The sequence below is a fragment of the Mycteria americana genome, chromosome 2 (assembly GCF_035582795.1).
Source record: "Mycteria americana isolate JAX WOST 10 ecotype Jacksonville Zoo and Gardens chromosome 2, USCA_MyAme_1.0, whole genome shotgun sequence".
NCBI classification, from domain to species: domain Eukaryota; kingdom Metazoa; phylum Chordata; class Aves; order Ciconiiformes; family Ciconiidae; genus Mycteria; species Mycteria americana.
The window spans coordinates 130,881,718-130,901,049 of NC_134366.1; the positions used below are offsets into that span (position 1 = coordinate 130,881,718).

The window sequence follows — 19,332 nt, forward strand, 5'->3', positions numbered from 1 at the left end:
GAAACTCATCTAATGCATTTGTTATTGAAGAAAGGTATAAAAGTCACCTATAAAGAAAAGGCACATAAAGTATCAACTAAAGCAAACTAAAATGGAAATCTGAACATGAAATACAACTTTTAAATGTTCTAAATAAATCCAGGAGGAAAAGATAGAGGTCACAGTGCATAGATCAAGAGGTTTTAATCTCTACAGGAATTAGGCAAATGATTCATCATAATTAACAACTCCAACCATAGGTGTCTCAAAAGGAGTATGAGATACACTTCCTATTTCAACCATTTTAATGGTTATTCAGAACAGTTCACTAAATAGTTAAGTCAAATAACTGTCAACCTCAGCATTTACCTGCAAAACATTAAAGTCATTACTTGTGGTCAAGCAGAACTATATGATATTATTTCTCTTCACAGAAACAATGACAATGTTTTTAAGAGTGGAGTTTCTTATTACCTTTTATAATCTCATTCAAAGGACGATATTTTAGTGGAAAAAAAATCTTTTATTTTATGTTCTCTATACACCAGTTCCAAACATTTTATACAAGCCTTAACCTACTCACGTGAATGTTTGAAAGTAGGAAACTTGAGGTGGGAAATGTTTGAATTTTGAATTTCTTTCTGTGTTTACTTGTTTCTTGTTGAGCATTTCTTGTTTACTGGTTTAACAGTACTGAAAGAACAACCTGTTTCTGAAGTATGAAATCATATGGGAGTACAAAAAAGGCAAAAAGCCTGAGGTCCGTCAACTCATCAGGGCTGTAGGAAAGGGAGAGGAGACGAGGAGAAGAGGGAGAGGCAGAGTGAAGGGAGAGGAGGAATTACAGCGCTGTAGATTTCACAATTTGATGGCTAATTAGAGGGGGACTGGAAGATGAAGGAGGAAACTACGGAGGAATTTATACACGACAGACCTATAAATTTGTTTGCCATTAAAATTTACATTAATGCTTGTTTTGCTAGTTATGATGAGAATGGTTGACATACAGGATATAATAATAAGGATAGGTGAATTCCAGCACTATTATTTTATTAGTTCTGCCACCAGCATATACTTACCTTTGCCTCACAGTAAACTGCACCATGTCCTGATTGTTCAGTGTTTGTTTATGCTTGACTATTCAATGTTTTCTATCAAACATCAATTACAAAATCATTTTTTCTTAGAATAAAACAGATTTCCACAGATTCTTTGAGGGGAGTACTGACTAGCATGCCAGACTAAATTCCTTAAGAACCTAACAGTATTGTCAGAAAAGAATAAGAAATGAACAAGATTTATTGGGAATTTAAGAAAGCATGATTGATGACAACATGACAGCCTTGATTATACCAGAAATCATGGCGTAAGAGGCAGAGATTAATATTTTCAAAGCCCCATAAACATTTCAATTTTTGCAATGGCTAGGGCAGGGAGGAAGTTCCTTTCCCAAGCTAGAGCAAGCAGTAGATACTCTTAACTCATCATTCTGTTACCAGACCTTGGGAATAGGTACTCTTAAGATTAATACCCATTGTTTAACTGAAGATCAGTTATCAACAGAAACAGCATGACACAGATCTTTGTCTCAGGTGAAATGCCTAATCTAGATGTATCATGGAATTATACATATATTTGAATGACAAGTAGGCACAACTCTGTCCCAGCTGGTTACCGTCATAGGGAACACTGGGGATGAGAGCTGGGAATGTATGCTGTCAACACCCAACCTTCAACTGCAATAAAAGACTTTTTGTCAAACTCAGACACGTCTGCACAAAACCAGGATAAATATCCTGGCAGTAGATACAACTATTGAACATCTTAATTTAGCATTTACTACTAAGTCTATCTGGACTCAGGGACACACTTTGCTTCAGCAGAGCACATTAAGGACTGCGAGGGTCTCACACTTTCTGCCAGTGGCAGACAGATGAGTCACCAGGAAACACAAGAGTCCACCTCAGTTCTATTCCAAATGTGCTTATTCAGGATTATGACAAATGTGCTTTTTCCCAGCAGTTTCCAGAAAATCTTGAGTCTACGACCAGCTCCTGTGGAAACAGAAGCCAAGCCCAAAGGGCAAACCAGACAGTTTTTCCAGATGCAGGCTAGGAACAGCTTTCTCAGTCTCTGTCTCACTTTTAAGCAGTGCTATGGGGTAAGAGTACTGTGAAGGTGATAGCTACACAAATCAATCGTAATGTCAACTCTTACTGAGGAACATCTTTGAGCCTTTTTGTGTGATTTTGTTTCATGTGCCCACTTCTTCCACCAAGTACTGCTTTCACCTCCTTCTCAGGTCATCTGCCAGACTTCTGCTTTCTTTTCATACAAATACTTCTTAAAAACCTGCTTATTTTGTGAAACTCACAAAAAGAGTTACCAATGAATCATTCCTTTTTAAGTGCAGCTAGGCATGCACAGTCCTTTTCTTTCATGCTATGAACTTTTCCTGACTGGCCAAATAATCTGCCTACCAAACTGTCTACCATCATTCCATTACTGTCTGAAACTAGAATTCAGATATAATTAGATACATATCATCTACCAGTACTTAGAGGAAACCAGCAAAATATTCAGGATTGTAGAACAAGTAATAACTACTTCAGTTAGCAAAATACTTTTTAGTATGCTGTCAATACTGTTATTTATATTGACATGCCTCTTAAACATTTTCGATAAAGTTAAGGAATACATTTTAGTAACATAAACCTTCTGAAATACTTCAGTACCATTGACTGCAGGGTTGCTTTGCTGGTTTCTCACCCTCTTAACCAAGAGACAGCAACAAAGGGTGAAATGTCCAGTTACTTCTTCTATCAAGACACATCCAGACAGCTCTGCTCTGTTACTTCTCTCTCTGCCAAAACATTCAAGATACTCATATCTCTATACATTCACACAGAACAGTTCAACTTATCTGAATATCTAAAATGTCTCACAACATCTAGAACAAGAGTTCCAGATAAAAAGTAACTTTCCTTATTTTTGAAGAAATGGTCCTTTTGAAGAAATGATCCACCCCTACAGAGTAAGGGGAAGTGTAATTATTCCCACCAAAGAACAGGACTCTTCTCCATGAATTGAAACACCAGTGCCTCGTGGAGTCTTTATTAATTATTAGTGACAGAAGCCAGAAAGACTTGGTTTCACCTGTATCTAACCCAGGAAAGGTACCCTTTCTATTCGTTTATGGACTTAGCCAGACTGATCTATGCTTTTATAATCCATCCCATGCTTGGATCGATCCAATTTGCTCTTCCTTGGTCTGACCCAGATGCCACTCCATAACCTACAGATGGTTCATCGTACTGTATCCCATCTGTTAAATAGAACACAGTAATGAGAATACATCACACCAATATTCCTCACTTCCCTTTGGTTTTCATTCTAATCCTGAACACAGCTGAAGGTCCTGGTCCTTTCAGTGGCCCATGACTAAATCATCTAAGAGAAGACCTCTTCTTTCTGCTTCTTGCAGAAGATGGATACAACAGAGATTTTATGCCCGAAAGGCATCAGATTCAAATTTGAATGTATGGGACAGAGATCTCCTGGCTTCAGCAATTCACTTCTACCACATATTGTGTTTTGCTATGTTTAAGTTGTGATAAAAGATTCACCTCTTCCTGTGGGTAGTTTAACTGCTAATGAAATCACCACAGCACTACATTCCTAAATGAAAAATTAAACCATGTTGTTCATAAGTAAATAATTAAGACTGGAAGGAGAAACAGTTCTGTTTTGAAGGACATGTTAAGTTTAGCATATTATGCTTCAACACTACGGCATACACAGTAGATAGAGTAAAAAAAAAGTCTTATAAATCTGAATTAATAACACAGCAGTATTAATAACATTCATGTGTAAAGAAAATTATTTATATGATTTTGAAATTTGGGATTCCTTAAGGCATATTATTACATGAAATCCGTTTGAGTTTGACACTTAAATAGGAGTTGTGTATAGGTGGTCAGTATCTGGAAGAAAAGTACTGTCCTCTGAAAACTCAGTGTAGCACAAGAGAATTTTTAGTTATTTTACTGAACAGGAAAAATTAAAACCCAACTTGGCCCTTAAGGTGACGTTCTTCTGAAAATATGCTTTTTATGCAGAAAAGTGGTCCTGTTTCTCAGGAAAAGAGGGATGATAGCAAAACTATTAGCCAGATTTCTGGATGAAATCTTGGCTTTCTTGAAATCAATAGATTTTTTTGGCACTGAATTCCATTAAGCAAGAACACAACCCCTGAAACTTAGAAGAGAGAAATTTTCATGCATTATTGGATCTAATTGGTGATTGCAACTCTTTGTTTTGCTTTTAATTTATTTCATTCTCTACTTTTGTGAAACACAACTTGCAGAATAACAAAAGGCTAACAAATGCTCTAGAACCAATCAATGTTACGAAACTAATAACAATACAATATGAGCATGTAAGCTTATGTAGTGCCTTTCATGTAGAAGTATCCCAAGGCACTTTGTAACAGAAACTCAATAAGGAGTGCAAAAGTGCTTTGTCAGATAGGATAAGCCAGGGGAAAAGGGGAAATTAATTAAGCATGGATTTAAATTTCTCAGCCAACACAGCATTTAGAACCTTGGTCAGAAAAGACAGTGGTTCCAATATCTGTATCCAGGGAACACAACAGACTATTTCAGTCTTTAATTCTTGAGGAATGTTCAATAGTTTTTCCACATTAATGTGGGTATGAGTAATAGGAATGCAGTTTGTAGGTTACATTTCCAAAAGGCAATCCCTGCCTGTCTTTCTCTAGTTTTTCATAAACAGATACATAAAAGTTGATCACCTGGCTTGTATGCCAGTAAAGTCACTTGACTAAATATGGAATTTAGTACTGTAGAAATTACAAATACCAAGTTAAGAACTGGGCAATGGCTTTGTTGGCTGTTTAGCTCACTGTTTTAAACCAAAGTATGTTTCTTTATGGAGGTAGTCCACACCTCTGACAGAGAGAGTAATCTGTTACACAGGATTTCCTAAGATAGTATGCATTTTACAGGGAAAAGCAAAATTGCTTGGGAAAAGCTATCGTAATTGATAATGCATAAATTACAGCTTCCCTGATGTTGCAGAAACTTGCACATCCTCTATTTTTCAAACATTTTTCTCTTAGGAACACATGGACCATCCTCATTTTTGGATGACTGCCTCTTCGGATTAATGCATCCTTCTGGTGCATAAATTAGGGATGCACAGAGGAAAAAGGAGAAGCACTAAATCTCAGGAAACTGAAGCCATACAGAAAAATGAGGTTCACAGTAGAGCTGAATGAGTGACTCACCATGAATAAATTATCCAAAAAGTTAGCCTCCACTTCTGTTTGTGGAAGCATCTATAAGAAGCTTATAATTTCCTTAGTTTTATTATAAAACAAAACCTTAAAATATTGTATGTCTGCACCGCAAATAACTTCCTGTAAATATTTCATGTCCTATCTTAAGAGACAGTGGCATTTCGATTGATCAAATAAATCACATGATGATGTTTCTGTTCCCTAGATGGATGAACCCACAAGAACATACTTCAGGTGCCTGCCTTGGTTAAGAAAGCAGCTCAGTAGCATATGATGAAAAGTGAGTGTAGGCAAAATAAACTAATTTAAGAAACACTCTTAAGAGTTTTTGCAAAAAATGTTTTCAGTATTTATATCACAGCTGCAGTCCATTGTAATTTTCATTAATAACTTTAGGAATTTGCAGCAGCTACCTGTAAATATTTTCCTTGGAGAACATGAAGAATGAACTTGTCCCAGGGAAAACTTGAATTTGATGGTATGTGTTCTTTTTTGAAAATTTGGTCCTGGATAATATACCAGTCTTTCCAGGGTTTGTTCTAAGGTCTTGGACCAGTTATTAGGAGTTGATACACACACTATTAAGATTAAAGTAGTCATGTCAAAATTTTACTAGATTATTGGTGATCTGAAATATCCTTGCAGAATTTATGGTTTTGAATGGACTGCCATGCTTTATGCAAATTTGAAAAGTACTCTCTGTTACTTCACTAAAATATGGAACCTTAGCAGGTCCTTGAGGAAGAATGAACCATTAGTGCATTTAGAATTCATGTAGTATACAGAGACTATCAGTTTTATAAAAGCCATCTAACAAAACCTTATAAAGGTTAATCTCTCTTAGAATATTCAGATGTTAAAATACTATAATATTTATTACAGGAAAAAGAAGACTGAAGACTGATCAGAAACTATACTCTTTTGTTGTGTGCCCTGACACAGGCTGAAGATAAAGACAGCATACCAGAATCCTGCCCACTTTGCATTACTTTTGATTATGCTTGCATAGTTAATGCTACCATTTTGCTTTTCTTTTTGGTATATTTAAAAAGTGAATCTGCATCAAGTACCCTTTGTCAGATCTATGCTAAATCTCTACATAATGCATCATTTGCTGGATTCTCTATTTTATAGCAATACCATTGGTATGAATTTATCAATATAATCAGAAGATAAAACTGAAAAAAATAAACAAAATGTGTTCTTACCTGAGCTCTTGAGCTATGGAGTCCACTTGAACTGTTAATAAAAGCAGGAAAGAATGAATTAGTTTACGCTTCCAGGCTTGTGCTTTCTGCAACCTTGCACCTGCCTATCTGTGATGATAGAGGAGCGGCTATCAAAACACAGGTGATAATTCCAGGCTAACCACAGGATTGTAGATACTAGAGGCAAACTTTAACTGAACATATAATTCTTACAGTTATTTTAGGATGTATAAAACCTGGAGTATGATCTTCAGTGGAACAAAAAGAAAAATAATAAGAAAAATCAAAGTAAAAGAGAAGGCACTTGTTTTTATTGAAAATAGAATTACAAATCTCTGCTTTTTCTGAATTTTAATTTGATTTGGGAGTGACAAAGGCTGATGTTTACAAATACCTGCCCACACGAGGATATACAGCATATTGACAAAGCCAACAGGTGGTTATAAGGATCACTTATTTTGCACAGGCAACTTTTGTTGTTTCTCTTCTGGGAAAATGTTCCTGATCTATTAATACCTATAGATATGTATGCATGTGTATAAAAAATATAGAGAAAGAAAATCCATAAGTTTTAAAAATGTGTTATTAGCTTTTTGAGTGAAAAGGGTATGAATCCCTTACTAAATACAATTAAAGTCTGCTAAGCCAGCCAGACTGTTTTAACTCACAGTCCTGACCAACAGAGAAGACATGTACTAGTGCTGAGGTGTGAATAACTTCCCTATTCAATAAGTTTGTTCAAGTCCTCTGTTCTGGTACTTTTGAAGTATATATGAGTTTTACATTAATTTCAGAGAACATTACTGAGGGATGCATCAAAGATTTGATATGACAATGCTTATGTTTTTTAGAAAGGCTTGTCTGTATTTATCCTTTTGTCTACGGGCAGTTTGTGGCACTTCCACCCACTTCCTCTGTCTTTTCCTAAGTGAAGTCTAGCACTTTTCACCTCTTTGGCCACTTGAAACTAGAGAACTAAGCCAAACCACACTTCAATTTTTCATTCTGACCACAACTTGAAGCTGAAGGCACAACATTAACAATCTAGAACTACTGAGTTGTGACAATGAATCAAACTAGTCTGTTTTGCACAATCCTGAGAGTGCACAATTCACATTAAAATCAGAGTGAAGGATGGGTGCTTTGCACCTCTGAAAATAGTCATAAGCAAAAATGCTCACAGGACAGACAAAACTTTGACATTTGTTTTTAAGTATCTCCATTTTTTACTCATTATCAAGAGTCACAAAAAGTGTTATGAATTAAAATAAAAAGTTATTTTCCTGGAAGGGCTGTGTTGCTAGTCAATCATGTTTTCCAGATGTTGAGATCATTAAGGGCCTGTTTATCTCTCAGTACTGCATTTCCATCTGTTCCTTACAAAAAGAGAGGAATAGCTGGGAAATGCAACTATGTCATAACTTTGCAAAATGAAACACGAGCACCAGTACTTAAAAAAAGCACAGGCTTCTTCTCTGCTGCATACACCTGCACCTTTTCATTAAAGTAAATTTATTTCTCGACCATTTACAGATAATTATTAGCAATAGACCGAAAAACATTCAGTTGGCTGAGACAAAGTTTTGTACATTATTTTGAAAGCATCCATTCAATATTGTCTAGCTCTACTCCCTATGGAAAATCTTTGTTTGCATAATAAAAGGCATAACCTTTATTTTCTTTGAAAAATAGCTCAAATAGCATACAGTAGATTTTTTTTCTGCTTTTCTTTAAACCATAGCTAATAACATCGTGCCTCTTAATGCCAGTAGTCTGTGTCCTGCCTTGATTAAAAAAGCAGCCCTAAGGAAGCTACACACTCTCTTACTGCACATTAGGGACTGTGCACAGGAACTATCATATTTCATGGTGTGCTGGGCACAGGGTCGTGGAACGTGCTTGCTAACTCACCCTTGGTTCCTTTTGAGCGTGTGCGCAGCTTTTTATTTTCCCCATCTGCATCCATCTGTAATATTAACACAAAGTCTTTAATTCATTCCTTTTGCCATTGAGAAAAAAAGTCTCCAATGCTTTTTTTCCACATTTCCAAAGGCTAGACAGTAATAGAAAGAAGAATAATCATGCCTTATTAATCTTGTCAAAGAGATAAAAAGCCATCTGTGAATATCTAGTAAATACCTAGGAGATACCTTTAATGATACAGATTTGTTTAATAAAGTGATGGTTATGAGTGACTCTGTAAGGTTTAACGACAAGGTCTACAGGTGTTAGCTGAAGGCACAAGGCTAGAAACAGCAATGCTGTATGAGTGCTGCTTTCAGCATCCACCTCCTGGAAGAGAAGGTCCCAGAAAGCCCCAGTGCCTACAGACACTGCATTATTATTGTAACTGAAGCATATCTTAATAGCTGCATTGGAACCTGCATTTCTGACAACTTCATCCTTAAAACATGAAACCCTCTTGCTTGAATGTGCATAATTGCACATGTACAGCTTTGAAATATTTCACCACTTGATCAACTACTTCTTACAAAAGTTTTGGTCAAAGAGACAGTTACAGATTTGTATGAGTTCTTGAGAGAATGTAGTGTCCAGGTTTGTATTTCACATAAACAAAAAAACCCCAAACAACCAAAAAATCCGACCTCCAAAAAAGTCAGCTGTTGCCATAAGATCTCTAACTGAAATAAGAGAGACCTTGCAAGATCAGCTGTTCTCATGACACTTTTGGCTACATCTAAACCAGCACTGGAAATATGCACCTTCTGGTCTTGGATCTGGCCCAGACCCATAATTGTAGGGGCAGGTTTTCGATCCATGGATTTTATTACAAACCCCTGAAATTCAAAGGGATTAAGACTTTGTGTTCTGATGTGGAGAGCTGCAGTGACATACAGCAGATTGTACAACAGTGTAATTTTGACCATGTCCAGGGAGGCAAAATCCTCTCCTTTCTAAAAGTAACTCTTAATTTTTATGTAAGGAAGACTATCATGAGGAATTTTTGTCTAGGCGAAATATCAGGAACTCTGGAATTCTTCTTCAGTCTATGGTAGTATCTTACTATCTATCTTTGCTTTGAATCTTGGTTTCTCTGTTTGTAAAATGGTGATGATCAAACATACTGTAGACGAAGCAACTCCCATGTGCTTCTGCAGACCAATATGCAGAAGCAAATGCTGACACCAGCATCTGATTTATATAACTGTGTGGGGCAATAGGTAGATGTGTTCTGTGGATACCAGAAGCTGCCTATGCCTGACATCTTTCCCTGCAAAAGGTGGCAAGATAAAAAACAATGTCAACAGAAGATCCTGTCTATTATTTCACTCTTCCTTTCTGAGGATCAGCAGCACTGATTTGCCCTACAGAGGGAAGATGCACAAAGCTCTGTTTGTGCCTTTTTCCATTTATAGAGTTTGAAGATCTGAAGATGCTTTATTTTTAGCTTTATATGACTCAGATAACTGAGGTGTTTTGAAGGTCTTATCTGAAAGAACATTGCAGAATATGACAAAATTGACTTGAGAAAGAAAAAGAGTAAAATCAGCCTTTCTAGGGGAGAAGAAACATTTTTCTAATTTCCTGGTTTTTTTCTGTTTGTTGTTATAAATGGTTACACATTATATACAGCTACTGGAATCAAAATACCTATTTGCAGAAGGAAACACAAGCGTCTGAAAAGGGTATTCATGTACTTGAAGAAGTCTAATTCTAGAACACAGGTTAGCAATATCTGAAATGAAAATATAAATTGATCAAAATGCATCTCAAAGCCAGACAATGATATCTTTTCTCTGTTTAAATTTACATCTGATGTTGATTATTAGCAGGGAAGGAACATAAGTGGCTTGTGTTTACGTAGTGGGGCTGATGGCAGCCTTTACTTGTTACTATCCTTAAAACCTGGAGAACGAGTTTTTGCAATGTGACTGCAATGGTAATGGGAAACATGGCTCTGTTCTCTGATGCTGAGTTGTGATTGAAGGCACTGACCTGCCATAGACTTATAATAGGGGAGCAGGTGTGGCAATGATGGACTTTAATTTCCTTTAATAAACCTTTTATGTGCCACACTTTTACTGCCATTCTATGCTCTCCAAGGTCCTGCACATAATAGGTTCATTACTTTTGATTACTATAGTCTATTGAGACAAACAACTCCAGAACACACTATATATTATGTTCAGTTAAACCAATATAGACTATTTATCCACTGTGCATTATTTCACCTGCAACTCTACAGACAAAATTAACAACAGCTCCTGTAAGCTAAAACTATTAAAACCACTGGTACTCCTTTGTCATCATTTCATAACAAATACCACACCAATCACAGTGCTGCTCTTTTAATTATGAAACAAAAAGTGTCCACTGCTTCTACTGAACAGCAGTTACTTTCGTCTAAATAGCACGTTGCATTGTGATGAATATTTAAAAACTGCACAATGAGTGAAAACCAACAATAAAATCAATGCAGGTGATTTTTCTATTGATTTTCTTTCTTTGTAATAATTTGAAACTATGAGAGATGTTTAATCAACTCAAACCTAAAATTTATAAGACTATTTAGGCTGGTGCATACCACATATTAAAATAATCATCACGTCTGTGTTGCATAAAAAACACCTTAACTTACAAAAAGTCCATGCATTTACTTGAAAATTATACAAAAGTAACAGAATAAAACTGAAATCTTTTAAGTGTGTCAGCAAAAAGACCTCTCTTGCTCAAAATTTCAACATAATATCGTTGGGTTTTGATACTTCTTTCAGAGACTGCCTGATAATGAAAAAAGTGAACAAAGTTTCTCACTTCTGATTTTTATCTACATAGTGATTTACGTGAAATTACAGCCACAGATGGACAGCAAGAAGCATTCAAACTTTTAAATCACCCATGGAACAACAAAAGAATTAAACTCTAAGTGAGAAATTCCATCTGAAGTTTTTAGAGGTAGTTGTTGTCAAGGTGTTAATTTGAGAGACATATCTTATTACTGCTGTGTACTGTAAAGGTTGGATGGATTCTGGAAGGTGCTTCATGCTTTCAAAGCTGGGAATGGTCAACCCTCTCTCCCAGTACATATGTTGTCTTGAGATAAGAAGCCATAAGGGATAAATAGAATGGTCAAAACTCTCACACGATGTCTCACTACTAAGTTTTTTAGCCGTCAGGACCATCGGGATAGTATCTAAGTGCTTGCCAGGAAAATTTTACTGAGAGTTGCAGTCCCATATTTTTTAAGGGCAAGCTTCACAAAAATAACAAGAGAATAGTGGAATTAATTCCACTTTATCTTTGTGTCTTATACCTAGATTCTCTGATTTGATGGGGTTTTAAGCCATCTAAACATTTTCTTTTGAAAATTAGTTGAAACTAGCTAAAAGGACTCAAAAGGAATTAATGGGAGATATACAATCAGAAAAACAGCAACAGAGGGGTAGCAGCTATGCAGTCCCAAATCATTAGGTAATCAGGCTAAGAAATAAATGTCTGCCTTAGAATTGCTTCAGTTATGCCCTATTTCTGTGATGTGGAAATTTACTGAGGATGTTGAAGTTGAATTATTTTCTGAAAGCATGTTCCAATAAATCTGTTTATGAATGCTTTCTGTCTGAGTTCAAGAATTTCAGTATGATCCTCCCTCCACTTTTCCTTCAGTTGAGACTTAAGGGTAAGTCAATAACTAGATCCCAGAAAACTGACTGGAGTCACCGACGATACTACAAATTCTGTTTGGCTGAAACTGGAGTAACTTGCTATGTGACTGCTACAGGGTATTCATGTTTCTCCAGATGAATTTACTGGTGGAATAGCAGCAATCATACTTTCTGAGCAAACTATTTCAGAGTTTCTGGCGGCAGAAACCAAATGTTACTTCTTCTGTTTGTACCATCCCACTGCAGTCAGCGGACTCGAGAGCAGCACCTGGAAATACTTCCCTGAGTGAGAGAATCAGGATTTGGCTCTGAGTTTGGTTTTTTGTGTGCCTGGAGTCTATCTGTGCACATGTGCATGTACTGATATTATAATGGGATCCAAGAATATGATGAACAGCTGAAAATAGGGCATGTGCAATAAATGATAATAATAACAATAACAATAATAATAACTATTTCAATTTACTTGCACATTTTAATTCTGAATTTCAGAAACTAAATTGATACTACAGTCTTGGTAAGATAGTTTCACAGCACATTACTGTGAAATAAACTATGACTTGGGGAAGCCAGTGCTGCTGACATAGGTAAAAGTGAAATGCCTTTCCTGGAAAGAGCTAATTTAAGAGCTGTGCACTTTCTAATTTCTATTGTAATCTTTGTGCAAGCATAACTTTCCCTGAGTGGGTTTCACACTCCTGGAGTGGCAGTCTCTTTCCTTTTGCGTAACTAGCTAGAGGAAAAATCACCAGTTTATCTAGAGGTAAGGAGTATAAAAGTTGACATTTTGTTGTGATTTTCCAACTAAAAGTTATGTCTGATTTTCAAAATGAAATTTGGCAAACAACTTCTCTAGGACAAACCTTAACTGATTTTGAGAGGTCTGAAAAAAGAATAGCTTTTCTCTACTATTTTTAATTTGTAAACTACTTAAGTTTGTGTAGAGGGAACAACTACACTTGTCACTAGACTAAGGAACTTAGCCAGAAAAAAAAAAAACCCTCGATGATTTTTAAGGCACACAAATCCATCCTCAAGTCTCAAACACAAGCCACAAACTTCAAAGTTGAAGTCAGACACTGCTAAGCACTACAAATATGTCTGTGCTGTACTGTGCCCCAAGGTGACATGACACTGTGTGTGCCTCTCCCTACAATAAATAATACCCTCAGAGCAAGCTTTTCACTGCCTTTGGTGCTCGTATTTTAATGTTCCTTTTCAATAACTCATTTAAGAATCTAACACATAAAAAGAGAATAATGTCATGAAGAAAAAGATTTTTTTAAATAAATCTGAAAGCAAGAAGGCTTCCTATACCCTGTCCAGAAGTAGGGAGCACTGTTTGACTGCCTGTATATATATGTTGCATCTTTCTGTCACTCTACCGTAGCTTTTTTTAATAAGTATTAATGGCAGACTGACGGTAAGAAGTACGGTGCAAGAAGGAAATGCAAAGTACACATATAGCAGCTTCTAGATAAAGCTTATATATTCTGATTACTGGCAGCAAAAAAGTCCAAAATCCAAAGACAAAATTTTTGGAAACGTTGCTTATACCGCGGTTAAAGTTTCTTCTTCTTTTTTTTAATAACATGTTGATGGTCAGAAAGGAGAAAAAATATTTACAAAGTAGGTGTTCTTAAAGACTATTACTGAAAATATACCTTGTTTTGTGATCTTGATTTTTCTTAACTGAGGAGTCATCTCATCTTTATTTTTGACACTATTGCTTTAATTTACACAATTCTATTCCTGATTTCTCTAGGAGAAGGTTGGATAACATGGAAATATTTGGTTCAGATTAGTTTCTCAGGAATTAAAATAAGTGTATATCTACTAAATGCAAACTTTAAAGCATGTTTATAACATATAATTCATCAACAACTTAGCATTTTATAGTGTGGTTGAATGGTATACATATTTTTGAGAAGTAGATGTTTTTTATATTGGAGTCACTACTTGAAAATATGCAGTGACAAAATAAACCTTAAATCAGCAGCAAGCTTGAATAGCTTTGTAATGAGGATGATTTATTTTGACTCTCACTTCTGATTTCTGAGTTGTCACTGCTGTTGTATACTTCATCCATGCAACTTTGCACAACTGGCAGTGCTGAATATAAACCAAAGCCATATGTTTATGTCCTTTTGCCAAACGACTACAGCAAATAGTTCTATTATTCCCTTAGGTAACCAACATGTGCCAAGTATTTCTATTAGTCTGCTTTACCAAGGCTTTAGAGGGCAGATCACAGCTTTATGAAATTAAGGGGCAACTGCTAGCTTTTTAAATTTAAAGAAAAATTATATAGTCTACCATACTGAGATGCAGCTCAACACAAGCTGATGGATGATCCTACTTTCTGGAGGCTTTTTTTCCCAGGTTTTTTATTTTTGATGTAGTTCAATGTCTTGTCACTATTTCCTGGGCTACTATGAGCAAAATATAATTTTTTAGAAGAAAGAAAGTGTCAATATTCAAAAAGAAAAAAATGCCTTGACACCTTGAGATCTTTTACAAATACACCAAAGTTTTTATCCCACCAAACTGATATATAGTTTAAAAAACCTCAATAAACATTTTTATAGCATATTTTACAAGCATATTTTTTTATTAAAAAAACCTCACAAATAAGCTATCCCTCACAGATTAAATTTAAGCAGTGCGTTATGAAATACATTCTCACTCTTGGAGTCATATAGATTCAAAGATAGTTGTGTTCCTGTCAGTATGTAATGCTAACAGAGTGTAGTTCTGAAACTTAAAAAGTAGAATTTCTAGGTATTTACAAAGATTTTTATCTTTTTTAATTGTTCAATATTGTTATACTTGACTGTTGAAGACTGCTGTTCTTAAAACAGCAGACGCTATGCGAGAAAAATAGTCATAGTGCACGAGACACTACACATGAAACCACATAGTATTCTAGTACTAATATAGAGATCTATTTTGACTCAAATTCATTTTTGTAAATAAATTATCCCACCTTTGCGTGTATCCGGGTGAAAATATGTGCAGATTCCAAAGGACCAAATTCGTCACTCAGTCCAAGATGCCTTGCTTGATTTAACAGATAATCCTGAAATTCATTCTCTGAAAAAAAAAACAACAAAAGAAAACAAAAAACCAGCTATACTAAATAAAATGTAAATGAAACAGGACATTTTTTAACTCAAACGGACAAATAATCCAGGTGCATTGTTTTCTTGTGCGGTTTTTCAAAGATGTGGTATAGAAGCATCGATGATGCTTCTAATAGGCAGAGAGAATAGCAATTTTTCTTTTGTTATGGTACTTTCTTTATATTGTTAATGCCCTTTCCAACAGCTTATGAAATAGACCTGGTCTAAGAAAAGTTTTTCTTCTTGCACAGACAAAAATCCGCAGTTTCTATATGTAGAAATCCTTAGTCAAATGTTTTTACTGCATCAGAACCTCTTTGAACTGGGTAGGACGGTTCAGTACATGATGTGAAATAAATGAGAAGCACTCTAAAATATTTTAATAATAGCAGAAAACGCCTCAGTTTTATTTTTATCTGATTTTGAATATCGATGTTTAAAGTTTGGCAGACTGATAGTGTTCTTACCATAGGCAAACTGAAGGAAATCCTTGACATTTCTCCATGCTCATTTTTATTCCTTTCTGTGAGGAGACTCATGCTAAATCAACATCAACAGCGAAGGAAGAAGAGCTGCAGAAGTTTATATCTGAGTGTACAATACTGAGCGCCTTGTATTCAGAAATAACGAATACCCAAACCCTTCGAACACTTAAAGTTGTAGACACTTGCAACCTGGGAGAATCTGGCTGTGAGCAGTTATTACAGGCAGGCTTTATTTTAGCATCAGTCCTGCCACTAGTGACCAAAATATAAAAATTTTACTATCATTTGCAACTTCAGAGGTCCTTTTCAAATAGTATCCAGTGTATTTAGTAAAATAGATCTATTCATTCAGTGTATTCCAATTATGACAGAGTTTGCAGATAAACTTTTGGCACTTGAAGGTGAAACTTTAACTATTCATTTAATGATATCTGATGAAGTTTTGTCAGTAAAATTTGTAATGTTACATTTCTGAAATTGGAAAGGCTCATTCTAAACAGATTCTCAGGGAAGCTAGGCTTTATTGAGTGACTAATTTCTGCTTGAGTCCCAATAGATAGAATATTAGTTGCATCCCATCAATAACTTTTAATTAAAATAAATAAGCTTTTATCAGATAGCAAAACAGACAACAGATGCAAGATTATAAAGAAGGGAGAAAACCCAGAACAAAACAGCCCAATACCGAAAAGATTTTTTAAGCAGTTTTCTAGCCAATATGTTTCTGGAAAAAGATGTTGTTTATCCTCAAAGGCCTCTTTCCCCATTATTCTATTTCAACATCCAAGAAAAAAACCAAAAAGACTCTTAAAGCTTTCTACCTGACTCTTCCTCTTTGTTCAAAACACACTAACCTAAAACAAAAGATCTCTGAGAATAGCTACAATGGTGAACAAAGCTCTTCCTAAAGCCTGAAACTTAGCAGCTTTTTGTCTAAAATCCTATCATGTTGTATATTTATTAGCAATATATTTTTCATTTATTTTCTCAAAGATTGCCAATAAAGAACTAAATCACATAAGGGAGTAGCTGTAAACCCTTTGAGTTCCCTAATGTCAAACTCATTAGCATCCGAATAACCACACAGCAGCACATCATCTGCACAATTGCAATTTTTTACTACTTTTAATAGCGTTTCTCAAAGGGCTCATTTTCAACTTTCTTCAGTGGTTAGTTGGTTCTCTGGGGAAAAGGAGCTTCCTGACGCTCACAGCTTCCACTCAACAACCAGGCCGTTTGCTGTCAGAAGCATCAGCCCTCTGCCCTAACCCCATCTGCTGTCTCTCTCATCCTAAGGGACCGAGAGTTAAGACAGCGCAGCTGAGATCCACTTGGAAAAGTGCACAAAGGACAGGAAAATATACAAAACTTTTCACATTTAACTTTACATAATAAGCTAATACATTGAAAATCCTCCTTTTAAGAAAAGGAGTCTGGGCTGGGTCGGGGCTGGGGCGCAGGTTTTAAAATTGTACTGGAAAACTACATGCAACAGTGCCATTTGCTATTTTACTCCCATCTGCCTTGCATGCGACATCATCAGCTATCTTTGTAAAGCAGAGAGTGCTATAGTAGGACAAAAGCAAGACTTTATATAAAGCACAAAACCTGAACCCCTTTTCTGTGTTTAATCACAACAGAAGTTACTGGTTAGTAAGTTTAAATGTGCTATTTTCTATTTCTTTCACATAACAGGGTGCTGGCTGCCATACAGCTGATTCGTGGGTGAGTACCCACATTTGAAGATATGGTGTTTCATAAAAAGTCTAATAAAATGTCATGCATCTGTCATGTTATTAACAGGGTGTGTAGGATTATGCTGTGTCATGGGATGTGACATACCCCTAATGGAATATAAACTATGCATCACCCCTGTCCACACTCCAAGAAGCAGCTTACATTTCAAATGTAAGTGCTGCGATCTGATGCTTCAGGTAGCAACCAAGAGTTAGCACTGATTTCACAGTAACATCAAGATCTTATACAGTAAGTTATTGAGAAACACTTTATTTTAGTATATTTCATGAATTATAAAATTAATCATGGGCCAAATTTTGAGGCATTGCAAGAAGTGCAGATAAAAGTCTGGAATGCAAACTGGAAAAATTAAGATCTCAGTCTCAAGAGCCCATAAAGAACATCTATCTAGGTTATTGGTGACTTTGATGGTAAGGTCGTTGTTGATGGAAGTCAGGTAGAGCTAACTTACTTATGTGTCAACCAAGGTTCTTTGGTGGGATCACTCCCCTTAAGTCCACATGTATCTTCATTTGGCCCAGTCTATTCATAGCTTGCATTAACTCATTTGTCTATTTTAGTAAAGAATTCAAAAGGATTTACAGATGACAAATTATGCCTACAGTTCAACTCCCTATATGTCTGAACAGAATTTTTAAGTCCTGAAGGTGAGGTTTACCTGCCTACAAAGAAAACCTTCACCCTTTTCAAGCAGCACCTCAATTCAACTAGAATAATACACTTTATAAACCCACAAAGATGGAATAAATGTGTTGCTTGATTTGTCAATGTAATGGTTCAGTGAAGTCACCTGGAACCTTTGCAATTTATTCTTTGGTTTATAGCCATTTCCAGTGCAACATGATTTTGTACTGACTCTGAAGTGCCATCCTACTGAGATCCATGAGTCATACCAGGATACTGATGTGAATCACTGTTTGGGCCCTGATCCTCAACATCAGATGTGTGTGACAAATCCCTTCAAGCAACCACTCCTGTTGACCCATTGTCTATGGGTAAAAGTCCACTCATTCAGGTCAGAGAGTTCCTGAGGATTTAATAATGAGAAAAGACATATTCTACAGTCAAAAATTATCTCACCAGAAGTCTGAGGTTGTTTCCTCTGTCAGAATTGAAGTACACAAAGCTGTACTACGTCTGTAAAAGACCCCAACAACTTTTTTGAGCATAACGGATATCATTTCCAACAGATGAATTTGATTGTCTCTCATTTACCACATCACTAGTTGATATATTGCAAATATGAAAATGAATGATCACAACAGTTTGTGATTTGTTAACTCAGAATGGAAGTAATAGCTAAGGAAACAAAATCCACTGTGCTCACCATTACGATCCCTGAACACTTTTTGTGTTTCTACAGTGGCAGTGATTTCTCTTTCTCAAGATAGAATAATGCAACATATTTAGTATTTGAGAAAAAAATATGTGAAAGCGAAAGATGCCATTACAAACGAATGAAGATATATTGAGCTCTTGACTGCAGTCAGATCTTTATCCGGCACGGGCTGAAGTACGTAACTTTACACACTAAGTTGTGCACAAACTTATGGGTCACCTCAGTGAGACTCTTAAGCGCATGTGTAACGTTCAGCACATGAGTAAACAAATTCATTTCATTTGGCCTTCTAATGCTTCACTTTAACATCCTCTCTGCAGTACACATGGACAGTCTTGGAAATCTGGAGGATTCTACTTGGAAACATCATTTTTATATAATTTGAGCTTCAGAAAGGAATTTCCTTGGGGCAGAGTACTCCCCTTTGCACTTGTTTTATTAAGTGCAGAGTACACATGAAATAGAATTATTGCTGCCTCAACTATTGCATTTTCTTT

The 19,332-nt window shown here is 36.0% G+C and overlaps 1 protein-coding gene across 2 annotated transcripts in view; it reads right to left on the reverse strand.

The window, feature by feature from the left end:
• Window positions 1-19,332, reverse strand: part of ST18 (ST18 C2H2C-type zinc finger transcription factor) — a 167,720-nt gene that overhangs the window by 58,867 nt on the left and 89,521 nt on the right. For both annotated transcript variants that reach the window (XM_075495704.1, XM_075495705.1), the window contains exons 3-5: window positions 15,118-15,224; window positions 8,419-8,473; window positions 6,508-6,538 (exon numbers count right to left, since the gene is read on the reverse strand). In XM_075495704.1, coding sequence (XP_075351819.1) covers window positions 6,508-6,538; window positions 8,419-8,473; window positions 15,118-15,224 — 193 coding nt within the window. The remainder of the gene's footprint in view (window positions 1-6,507; window positions 6,539-8,418; window positions 8,474-15,117; window positions 15,225-19,332) is intronic.